Consider the following 11,527-nt stretch of genomic DNA (forward strand, 5'->3'; position numbering starts at 1 on the left):
CTTTGTGTGTGTAAGTCTCTGTAAAAAAAAATCACATACATGACATGTTGGATTAAAAAAAAAAATAACAAAAACAAATTGGAACTGACCTGCAGGATGAACATACTGAGACAAATTTGGCAAAATGATCCAGCTTAGCGTGCGTTTTTTTTTTAAAAGGTTTTAAAAAGGGATTCGTTTGTTTGCGCCTTGGGTTTCCTCACTTTCAAAATGTGTCCTTTCGGGGCAGCCAATAAAGTTCAGAAACAACTGCAAATCCGTTAGTTGTCAATAATGATGACGACCACTTCAGTACTGTAGACCATTTCTGTACATCACCTCTTAGGTCAACAGAGCCAACAGACCCCTTCGAAATACCGGAATAATCCACCGAAAGATATTTCTGATCCTCAGTGATGATTTCTTCATGTCAATTTATCTCTAACGTGTAGGCTGCGAATGATGGATGGGATGTTTTGGGATGTTTTGGGATGTTTTGGGGTCCCCCCCCCCCACCACACTGAGGCGACGATGAATTCATTGACAGTCTAATTGAATCTACGTTACATGTGCTACACACGAATGACCATTAGCACAAACGTGTGTGTGCAGTATAACCCGAGGGTGGTTGCCTTGACTACCGGAGTGTGAAGGTATGGTGTTTTAGCAGCAATTCGGGTAATTAGGGACGAAGGCGCAAGCACCCACAGTGCCCCTGCAACGTTCACGCGCGGGACAAGTCGTGACGTGTGTACAAAAGCAAGCGCCAGTCTTGTTTTTAAAACGCTCCAGTTTGTTTGGTTTGTTTTTGTTTTGTTAATAACGAGCAGCATCAAACGCGGAAGGAGATCGACTACAAGCGAGATTACTCACGCTTTTCTTCCGCAGGTGCAGCCCGTGTTTAAGTAGTCCCGGCAGGTCCCGGATTTTGTGCTTGAGCTGAGCCTGGTCCCGCGGGCTCCGGTTCCACCTCAAGCCCGAGAGCAGGCCGTCGTCTGCGGGCTCCGAGTCGTCCATGACGGCCGCCCGGACACGAGGCTCGTGTCCTCGACTGGCTCCCTCCTCAACAGGCGCACCGTCGCAGGAGCCAGTTCACCAGTTCACCATTTCCCTTCGCCGCGGCGTTCTCCGGTCCCCCCTTTCTCGGTTCTCCTCCGCGCTGCTTTGATGCCTGTCGCGAGGTAGCGCCGCGCACCTGCAACGGAAAAAAAAGGGTCGCGCGCACCGTTGAGCGACTTCACTTGTTCCGCAGCACGGCGCACCTCATCTTAGCAAGCGGCGTGACTAAGGCGTGCGCGTGATTGTGATTGGGGGCGGGCGCGGGGGGTGGGGGTGTGTGTACATTTTTATATCTCCTTGTTAAGGAATTATTGACAGCTCCCATTCCTCAACACTCCTTCATGTGTTTTCTTTGATGTTCTTTTATGTCACCCTTGAAAAAGATCTTTCATGTTTTAAATAAAGGTTTTGAAAGATAGTTTTTCGGTGTGCACGCCAGGACCGTACTGGAGAGGCAGCTCCTCACTTGGATTTCCAGTGCGGCAGTAATATTAGCAGCGAATCAAGAATATATTCCCATGAGGCGTTATTTCCTATTAGGCAGTCCATGCCATGCTGCAAAATGATTGGCTGCTGCCTCCAAGGGCAGGCTTATCAAATTAAATTGATCTATGTAGATATATGGAGATTAATATTGCCCAACACACTTCAGAATTCATCCTGCTGCTTCTATCTGCATTCACATCATCAATAAATACAACGAACCGGTTCTTTTGGCAGCCGATTAATGGTGTCACCTCCAAGAATGATTTGTGGCTAACGTGCTGTTTTGTGCCAACCTAAACACCGCAAGCCTGCGGCATTCAAAAATCATCCAACTCATATGTAAAAAAAAAAAAAAAGAAAAAAAACACAAACAGATAAAGCATTTTTTTCAGTTGTTATCATTAGTTACATTTGCAGTGCGTCAGTGCGTCTTGGCTTATTTTCATTGTGCCAAGCTACCAAAACAGGTATTGTATATAACTGACAGCAAAAAGACATATTTTCTTTTACGTTTAACCCTTTCTTGGACCCTGTAACCTGATAACATGATAAGTTGTTCATTGGAGTAATCGCTGTGCTCGAAACGTTTTAACTTTTACTGCAGAAAATGAGTCAAAACAGTACTTCTACTTTTGCTCAGCTTTGTGTAATTTAAAAAAAAATGGCAAAAAGAGAAATACTGATTTGACTCACTTTTCCAGACATAAACAAAGCTCGTCTTTGGTGTGTGTGCATGATTGGGGGTTCTGCTATGCATTCCAGTTTAACCTGAAGCAGACGGCAGGTGCGTTGAAACACGACACGACTGTTTGGTGTAATTCAGCCGTCGTGGCTCCACATTTTTTTTTAAAGGTGACGTATTGTGCATTTTTGGGGGTTTTGTTTTATCACCATTAAAAAGGTCAGGGAAGTAGCAGTGAATGTGTGTGTGCCTTCCAGTTCTGATGTTCCGCGTAGAGTTTGCATGCTATCCCAGAGTTTGTACCAGAAGCAGGCCGTTAAGATAGAACTGGTTCTGCATCAACTTACCGCCATAGAGGCTGAAGGACGGCAGAAACAAGAGCGGTGGGGGGGAAGCAGGAGAAAACAAAATGTGAGTCGGGGTCAGAGTCGTGAAGGAGAACAAATGGAATCTATGAATCTAAAGACCCGGATTAAAGTATGCTAGCACGGCGGATGTTTACACTTGCGAGCCTCCCCTGCCTTGATGAAGATGACACTTGCTTTGGGGGCCCGTGCTGCAGAACGGGGTGAAGATACCAAACATTGAATTGAAGATTTCAAACGAGCGTGGCTTGAAAGAGATTTCTGAAGGAAGCTGAACTTGCCCCCCTGCGGATGACATGACAAGCTGTGCAGAGTTCATCTCCAGTGCACTTGTATAACTCAGCTGTCGAATCAACTTTTCTGATCGGTTCTCTTAATCTGGGATAATTAGCCCTCTGTAGAGAGTCAGATTGTGCCAACGGGCCCATTACATTGCCATTATTTAGGTTAGGTTTGTATGATTTGGTGGTCCAAAAAAAAAAACTGCCACTGGTACTTGTGCGTAAAGAGCCCCAGATGCGCACGCAGAAAAAAAAAAAAAACGTGAGAATATGGTATGAGCTGGGCTGTCACTTGCATCGTGCTTTTCTGCCTCGGGTGCTCACAGCCCTTCACACTGTTACCTCATTCACCTACTGGTGACGCAGCACCAGGAGTAACTAGGGGGAGGGCTCCGCATCTTGCTCAAGGGCACTTCAATATGGTTGCGATGGCTAGGGATCGAACTAACAACCTCCACCTCCATACACGTTAAATAGATGATCTAGCATAAAACCTGCAGGTTGCACTGAAGAAGAGGGATTAGGAAGTGGTAGGAAGGGGAAGGAGGGGTCGGAGAACACAAAGCATTTGTGAGAAAAGCTGGGAGCGAGAGTGAAGCCATTTCCAGAGGAGTCGGTCAAGTCTTTCATCCCCAAACTGTCACTGCACACACCTACCCCCACAGATACGGTATGTATGCAGTCCCATCATTTTTTTTCTCCTCCAAGCCAGTGTCCTGCATACAAACACAGCATCTGCACATACACACACACACACACATGGTCAGACGTCTTTTTCATCACACGCATACACACACAACTCAGCGAACGCTCTTCAAACAAATGCACTCCTGATTAAATATTGAAGAGTGCCCGCCTGAATTTAACTGAGCCGAGATACAATTTCGATTATGGATTTCAACATCCGCAGAAGAGGAAGGGGAAAGAGGGAGCTAAAAGCAGCAGGCCAGGGGGGAAAAAAATTGCAGCGGTGCCTTGAGATACAAGTCGAATTCGTTCCTTGACCCCACTCTTGAGAAAAAAAAGGCTTTTCACCCTTTCATGCACCCTGTAACCTGATAACATTATCAGATGTCCAATGTAGTAACCGCTTTCCCTGCAAGGTTTTCCTTTTCCTGTTGAAATGAATTGAAATATCAACAATCTGTTCTAGCCTTGCTCACCAAAATACAATTAGTCATTCTATGGAGCAGATACATAATATATAACTGAGCACTGTTTTGTTGTCTGCCTATATGTTGTCACTCTGCTTTTTCTTTTTGGCATGTTGAACATAGGGTTCATGTGCCGCCACCGTAGCTGTTAATTAACATGAGCATGAAGCGCATTAGACTGGAAGGCTAATCTTTGTGATTGTTTTCAAAATTCAAGATGGAATTTTATGTCATGTTAAATTTGACAGAGTTGCATTAAACAACTTGAAAACTCTTTTTAGATGAATTGGCTTGCCTCTTGCAAAGTCACCGAGCAAATAGCTCACCCGCGACCCCCATGAAGTGAAGCAGCACACAAAGTCTGAGAAAGCTGCTCTCTTTTGTACCCTGCTACAACACTGCCATCTAGCGTACTCAATCGTAAACTGCAGACATCAGTCAAGATGGATGCCGTCAAAATGCGGACAAATGCTGATGGATGCCGGTCAGCAGGACGGGGAGTGCGCGGACGGGTGGGCGGCCACAAGAGGGCGACGTGACCACACGGCGACGTCTTTTTACTCTGTTCTCATCTAACAGATGCACACAGGCACACACACACACACACACACACACACACACGCACACACATGACAAATGTAGTGAATTAAATGTGCAGCACAGCCATTTACAGAACTGACGTTGAAGTGTGTGAACGCACCGTGGAAAAAATATAGACCTGAATTTACGCGGACACTCAAATAAAATGTTAGATTCAGTTTCAGGTTAACTGGACTTCAGCTGCAAATTGACTAATTGGTGAAGCAACACATGCAGCGAGATAGTACAACAATATGGCCAGAAATATATTCTTTATCCTCGCTGAGGAACGACGAATATAATTTTTGACTTTTTGTTGTATTGTACTGCCCCCAAGTGGCCATGGTGGGCACGCCCCAAGGGGCGCAGTAGGGCCTTTAAATGAAGTAAAGAAAGGTGGCAAAAGCCCTTTGATGTATTTTTTTTATTTTAATTTTCGATTGAATTTTGTCATGCTAAATGGGATTTCACCTACTGTATATCTCGCTTTTGCACACACAAGGCACTCAAAGCGATTCACGCTTTTATATAAAACTGTTATAATGTCCTGGATTTTTTAAAAACACTCTACTGTAGCTCTTTGCGATTTCCCAGAATTTTAAAGTGCATTATAAATTCAATAAGGGTACGATAATGCATGGATGAATGATTTAGACTGCTATTTTTCATATAAAACTACAAATGTAAAATATTGAAATCACATGCGTAACTGGCAGATCTCATGGAAGGCCAACGATGGTATTTATGAGTGTAAACTTCATCTCATATCTCATACAATTATTTTCCAGAGAGCACAATGACAACATCATATGAAACCAAAAATCATTCAAATTTCCCTTTTGGTTTTTTTTCACTAATCATGAAAGGCCAAAAATGAGGAACAGCCAATTTAAGACTTTCAGACCGGCAAGGCATGACGAGACAATATCGTGACACAAGATTTCACTCGAAGTAGGAGAAGAATTGGAAAGCATAACAATCGGCTCACCAAGTACCAACGATCTGATTATCATTAAAATACAGGAACATAAGAAGCAAAACACGTACTGTACATGACAATATTAATAACAAAAAAAAAGATATAGGTCAAAGGTCAGCACTGTGACCAACTCATAGCGTTTCCCGGAGATAAGTGCGTATCAAACTGGCCTTAAGTATCCAAAAAGCAGCTGACATTGCCAAAAAGGCAAGCCATTAAAGTACAATTGCTTCCCACGTGAGTCATGAGTAAAATTTGGCCATGATTTCTTTTTAATCAGTGACTAATGTCTCAGGGGAAGTTTGCTTCACCGCTACAAAGCATAATATAGGTTGCGTAAGCAATCATCATAATTACAGTCTTTCATTTCGTTATTTTATATTGCTGTGATTTTATTTACGTATTATCGCATCTTTTAATACCAGAGCAGCGGTTCTCAATATTGAGTATCAACAATAAAATACTTGGCTGTCCAAATACCACGACGATGATCAGCGATCCCTTCAAGGGAAGGAACGATCACTAATCAACAGGATGGGATGGCGTCAAGACCAAACTTTGCATGGGTCAGCACAAAGGTAACTGGACATTGACGACATGAGAAAAAATGCCTTCAAGTCATCAAAGCTGATCCATGAACAATGTTATAGTTGTTGATGTGGTGACTGTCATCCAGTATTTTTGCAAGCATCATCTAAACGAAAAAAGAATCTCTAAGTAATATACTATAGATGCTGATAGAGGCCTGCGTACATCAGTGAAACAAATGAGGCCAAAAATATACTGGGTAGACGTACGACTTAGGGAGGGACCACAACAACAAAAAAACAAAAAAAACGCAATATCAGTCACGCAAGTGGGATAATTGTAGCCGGAAGGTATTAGGAAATCCCTGCAGTCAGTCGAATATATAATGGCGGGGAGATGTGAAGAGAAGACAAGTTCCACGAGATCAGGCGGTCAACACAAGAGGAATCTCAACCGGTCCAGTAACGCAACATGACCTCCGAAACGTGTAAGTCAGCGACTTGCAGTGATGAATGTTTCCTGTTTTTTTTAGTTCCTCTTTTGGCATTCATTCATGCTCTTCTTCCACATAGACGTGCAAATCCTCGCTGTGGGGTTGCTGGCCTTTCTGGTACTACGTGCCTCCGGAGCTCCGCTTACTGAGGCACCCGCCGTCTTTCCATCAACTGACACTTCAAGTGAGGAGGAAACCGAGTCCTCCGAGCTGCTGAGCTCCTCTGATGTTTGGGAGTCGGTTCTGGCTACCGCTAAAGACCACCAGAAATCTGTAAGTGGAACTTCAAAAGCCTCGTCATTGGCTCCTTCTGTCTCTAATACTTTATTTCTCTTGTGAAATTTCAGTTTGAAGATGAATTCCAAAACAATGTTGAGTTTCATTTACTGGAGGACTACAAAATCTCCCATCTTCCAGCAAACTGTCCCTCCTCCAACTTCAGCAAGGTAAGAACCCGAAATGGGGAAAACTCTCTTCCCAAGTAGTCCTGATTCAAAAGATTCAAGGTCTCCAGTACTTGAGTCAAAGTAAAAACACCTCACTACAAAAGTAAAAATGACATTTACTGTTGATTACATACCGTATCATTTTGATAACTTGGCAAAGCGAAAGAAAATCACTTTCCATGTCCCCTGGTGTTTAATTGGTAGCTAGCACGGTGTAGACATGACCTTTCTGCTTTCCAAACGATGCATTCTAATTGCTTGAACTGGCTAACAAGAAATAAATAATAATGCATACATATATTCTCAAGCAAGTAAAAAACAGAAAGTGGTGCCTCTGGTCAAATATCCGTTTTTTCTATTGACGAAGCTAGCATAAATTGTTTGTTAGCATTATTGATAAGCGCGCTTGCCGACGGAAAAACTACGATTGGTTTGAACACACAACGTATAATTCTCTTCCTGTTTCGTGTTTATTTTGACAGTAAACTTTTACTAGGGTTGGCGTTAAACATCTTGAGGCCTTTTTTATGATGAATAGTTCAATATTTTCCAAACCGCTGCTTTCTGTGAAGTGATCTATACCGAATGCGCTGCCGCCTTACAGCGCTGGTATTTCTTGGCCTTCGCAAGTCCTTCACCCCGATAAAAAAAAATCATCCGAATGGAAGCTTCTCACTTTAACTTCCCATCACTGTACATGATTAACTCGCTTACCCTGATTGTATATTTTCTCTCCTCCTAGGAGTCTTGCCTCCACAGGCTGGCCAAAGGTCTGTCCTTTTATACGAGTCTTCTAAAGCAAGTGGAGAAAGAATATCCCGGCAGTAGAATTCTGTCCGAGGCCAAACGCAACACCGAACTCCTCCTCTGGAACATCAAACAAAAGGTTGGTAATACACAGACCGGCAATTTAGCGATATGACTTTAACATGGTAAATTCTCTTAAGTGAGGTCGTGAAATTACACTTAACAGACCTTATTGGCACTCGAGAATTGTGACGGTGGCCATTTGACACGGTCTTGCTGGGGCGAGTTTAAAAATACTGTAGTTCAAGCGTAATTCACCATTAACCAATAACAGATGCACGTTTCAGACAACACTTAGCAGACACATTCCAAAATTTCCGCCGCGGAAGTTTTTTTTCTTTTTTTTTGTTACTGTATTATTTTTGACGTGTTTGTTGCCCTGTCCTGTAGATGAAAAAGCCAGAGGAGGTCACAAGCCTAAGCAGCAGCCAGGAGAAAAGCCTGCTGGAGTCATTGGACAAGGCAGATGCTTTTCAGAGAAAGATGACGGCGCACAGCATCCTGCGGCAGCTCTACGTCTTCATGGTTGATGGCAAGAGGGCGCTAAGTCGGAGAGACAGGCGCAGGGGAAGACCTGCCAAGGTTTAACACATCGAAGTAGTCACATCCGCAACAAAGGCCGTGTCAGGAAAGTTGGGCAAAGCCTGAGTCAAATTAAGGGAACTTGTTGTATCTGCAGTGAGGTGTCGTAATCCACTGACGGAATGATGATGTATTTATACGTTTTTGAATGACGCAGAGGCTGGGTTTTTTTTTTGCTATTTATTCCTTGAAGAAAATATTTATTGCCCAGACAAAAAAACCCTTGTGATGGGTCTGCCTTATTTATTACAAACGGTAATTTAATTTATTTAAAGATATTTATTTTATTGAATTGTTTTGAAACTTGAAGTCATGGTAACTATTTATGCATATTTATTTCAACAGTTTTTTTAATTGAATGTATTTTGTAAACATCAATAAAAAATGTATTTGCCTACCAATGAATGAAGCTTGATTTGAAAGAACACTTTGGCAGGGGTCTTGTTCGACTGCAAAGTATCAAATATAACTTTGGTGGGGGTTGATTAATAATTCTCACTCATTCAGGAAGACCGACAATGCGATTGGGGATCTTTCTGAAGTTTCATCACAGATTACATTGATGTCATGTACATACACAGATCTCAATAAATTAGAATATTGTATCAATTTCAAATTCAAAGCGATAGTTCTCAAAATGATAAAAATGGAAGTCCTGAAATATTCCACTCCATGCGTTGGGAATTGAAAGTTTTCCCTGACAAAAAAAAATCTTTATTACTAGGTCCTTTGTCAGACATTTATTGAGAAAAACATGAAAACGGGGCAAACGCAAGTATAGAATGACATCACAACAAATGAATGGGCAACAGGAGGATGCTAGCTAGTCTAACAGCTATGATGGAGAGACCCTACCACGCCCCGCCAGGCTCGTTTTTTATAAATACTTTTGTTGTCTTGTTTTCCCTGGACAAGACACTCGTTCCTGCCGACTGGTGTCAGGCTACTAAATAGACAGAAATGAAAACCTGGATTCAGCCCCACTAGCCCATTTTTAATATGCTTACATTTTATAATTTAAAGCATTTTTGTGTACATTTCTGAGCAGAATGTGGAAAATAAATGTTCAATACAAGGTGGTTGTTGTGGCTTTCAGGAGGGGGGTGTTGGTGTGGACGCTGTCGCTCCTCAACCCCAAAGTAAGCTGAAAACGAGCACAAAAAAAACCCCAGTGATATACTTTTTCATTGTTGGTTTTGACTAAATATGCCATTATTTTTCTTCAAGGTTCTCTTCCTACGTATTGTTAAATAACCACAAGCATTTATATCTATTCCAAATGTTTAAAAAAATAGATCTTTTATACATGAATGCTTTGGTTTTAGAGATTATGCTTTCGGTAAGATCAAGGCAACGGAACCATGAATTAATATGAAATACAGTCTACTTGTCAAATTCTTTTTTTTTTTTAAATCACAAGACACCTTGACTTGTACTCTTCTAAGCATTCACGTCTTCACAAAAAACAAAATGGTTTTAAACAAAAATCGGATGAATAACAACAACGCAAACAAACCTGTGGCTTGATCAATTTCAACTTTTCGGGTCTTATGAAACAATGATATGCAAAAATGTGCACAGTATACACAAATTATTTTTTTTTAAAAGAAGAATATATATACACATACGGTATATTTAAAAACTGTGTTTTACTACATTGTGATATCGATTTCAATGACATGTTCAGTCTTTACTAAAACTATTACTCTTGGTAAGCCACATAAAGAGTGCAGGCGTATGAGCGTGCCCACACACACGCGACAAAACGCTGACACAAAATTAGATGATGCCATTTGGTCCGAGCGCTTGTCAGCAGTTCACTCGAACTGTGCCGACAATTAAGTGGTATTTTTCTACACCCATGCATTGCAACATCAGTCCCTTTGCCCTTGATACCACTTTATCTGACCACAAAAAAATGACAAAATGACTGACAGTTTTGCAAGAGACCGGGGGAGAGCCTCGAAACGAAACGACAACGATTGGTCTCACTCAGCAAAAGTAGGGCTATGACGGCCAGAGATATGTTCCATAAGTTTAGGCTTGATTTTTACATTCGCATTGGTTTTTCATTGTGGTTCTCCTTTGCCACAAGTGTATTATAATATACAGTATTCATGTGTTACCCCAAGACTGATGGCTCTGGCATTCCTGGATCTGCTCCTCGTTTGAACCCTGTCAGGTGACACAAAACATAACGAACAATATTAAATATAAATACACATGAATTCTAAATGGGGGAAAAAAGTAAGAAATTCGTTTTATTCTGGCATCGAGAGCATCAGTCGGATTCTAAAAGAACGAACGATTCAAGCAGAAAATGTATTTCTCCCCCTCCCATTCAGTGGTTTGAATATAAACCAGTTCGAACATACCGCAGTTGAGCAACCATTCAAAAATTTGCATCTCCGAATTGTAGAAATGTGAGGAAATGCTACGTAGATTGGTGTGAACCAAGTGATGACATCGGCGTCGGTGTTTCCGATGTGACAATTGAAAAAATTTCGACCGGATGAGGCAAACGTTTGAACTTCCCGTTCCGTATGCCAAAATACACGTTTTGTACCCTTACGTGACAGTGACTCGTTTTAATTTGTACTAGTTAGGCGACCATTCTGTTGGTCCAGGTCACCTGAACTCAAAATCGGATTTATGTGGCTCAGAACTACGAGTTTTACACGACTGACCAATACCTTCTCAAGTAAAAGTGCTAATCATTGACTATATTACAGTTCAGTACAATCAAAATCACGTGTATTAAAAGGTAACACGCTAATGCTAACTGGCTAACATGAGACCGGCGTCTTTTATAGTGGCCGGGTGCATTCATACTGACCTAAGTACAGCACGGTTGGAATAAAACCCCATCGAATGGCGAACTGTCCGCATTGAAACAGCTGCTGGAGTCGCTGTTTGGTCTCCTTACTTATTTTTGCCATTTTTGCTTGACACTTTTGCAGCGAGAATGCCACTACGTGTTACCAAGGACACGGAAACGGAAATACGCCGTCATAGAAAGAAGAGGACGTTTAGTTTTATGTCGTCATCTTGTGGCTGGAAGATGCAACTGCGAGTATGTCACCCGTTTTAATGTACTTTACTCCAAT

General features: G+C 42.0%; 3 protein-coding genes across 4 annotated transcripts in view; 1 reads left to right on the forward strand and 2 right to left on the reverse strand.

Moving 5' to 3' along the window:
• rapgef5a (Rap guanine nucleotide exchange factor (GEF) 5a) overlaps positions 1-1,272 on the reverse strand; it is a 28,524-nt gene extending 27,252 nt beyond the window's left edge. Inside the window, exon 1 of the mRNA XM_052072695.1 lies at positions 853-1,272. Within this exon, the coding sequence (XP_051928655.1) occupies positions 853-996 (144 nt within the window). The 5' untranslated portion in view covers positions 997-1,272. The remainder of the gene's footprint in view (positions 1-852) is intronic.
• Positions 1,273-6,510: 5,238 nt separating this feature from the next.
• On the forward strand, positions 6,511-8,684 carry LOC127603591 (interleukin-6-like). 2 transcript variants are annotated; one of them, XM_052069954.1, is made up of 5 exons: positions 6,511-6,579; positions 6,665-6,858; positions 6,933-7,031; positions 7,774-7,917; positions 8,229-8,684. In XM_052069954.1, exons 1-5 carry the CDS (start codon positions 6,564-6,566, stop codon positions 8,424-8,426), a joined length of 651 nt encoding a protein of 216 aa, XP_051925914.1. In that variant the 5' UTR covers positions 6,511-6,563; the 3' UTR covers positions 8,427-8,684. The 2 variants fall into 2 exon arrangements, with proteins under 2 accessions (XP_051925914.1, XP_051925913.1); XM_052069953.1 differs by lacking the exon at positions 6,511-6,579 and having other exon boundaries at positions 6,646-6,858.
• Positions 8,685-9,145: 461 nt separating this feature from the next.
• Positions 9,146-11,434, reverse strand: tomm7 (translocase of outer mitochondrial membrane 7 homolog (yeast)). The gene is made up of 3 exons (XM_052069955.1): positions 11,257-11,434; positions 10,547-10,595; positions 9,146-9,564 (listed from the first exon to the last, which is right to left on the reverse strand). Exons 1-3 carry the CDS (start codon positions 11,357-11,359, stop codon positions 9,549-9,551), a joined length of 168 nt encoding a protein of 55 aa, XP_051925915.1. The 5' UTR covers positions 11,360-11,434; the 3' UTR covers positions 9,146-9,548.
• Positions 11,435-11,527: the final 93 nt, after the last annotated feature.

The sequence above is a fragment of the Hippocampus zosterae genome, chromosome 7 (assembly GCF_025434085.1).
Source record: "Hippocampus zosterae strain Florida chromosome 7, ASM2543408v3, whole genome shotgun sequence".
Lineage (NCBI taxonomy): Eukaryota > Metazoa > Chordata > Actinopteri > Syngnathiformes > Syngnathidae > Hippocampus > Hippocampus zosterae.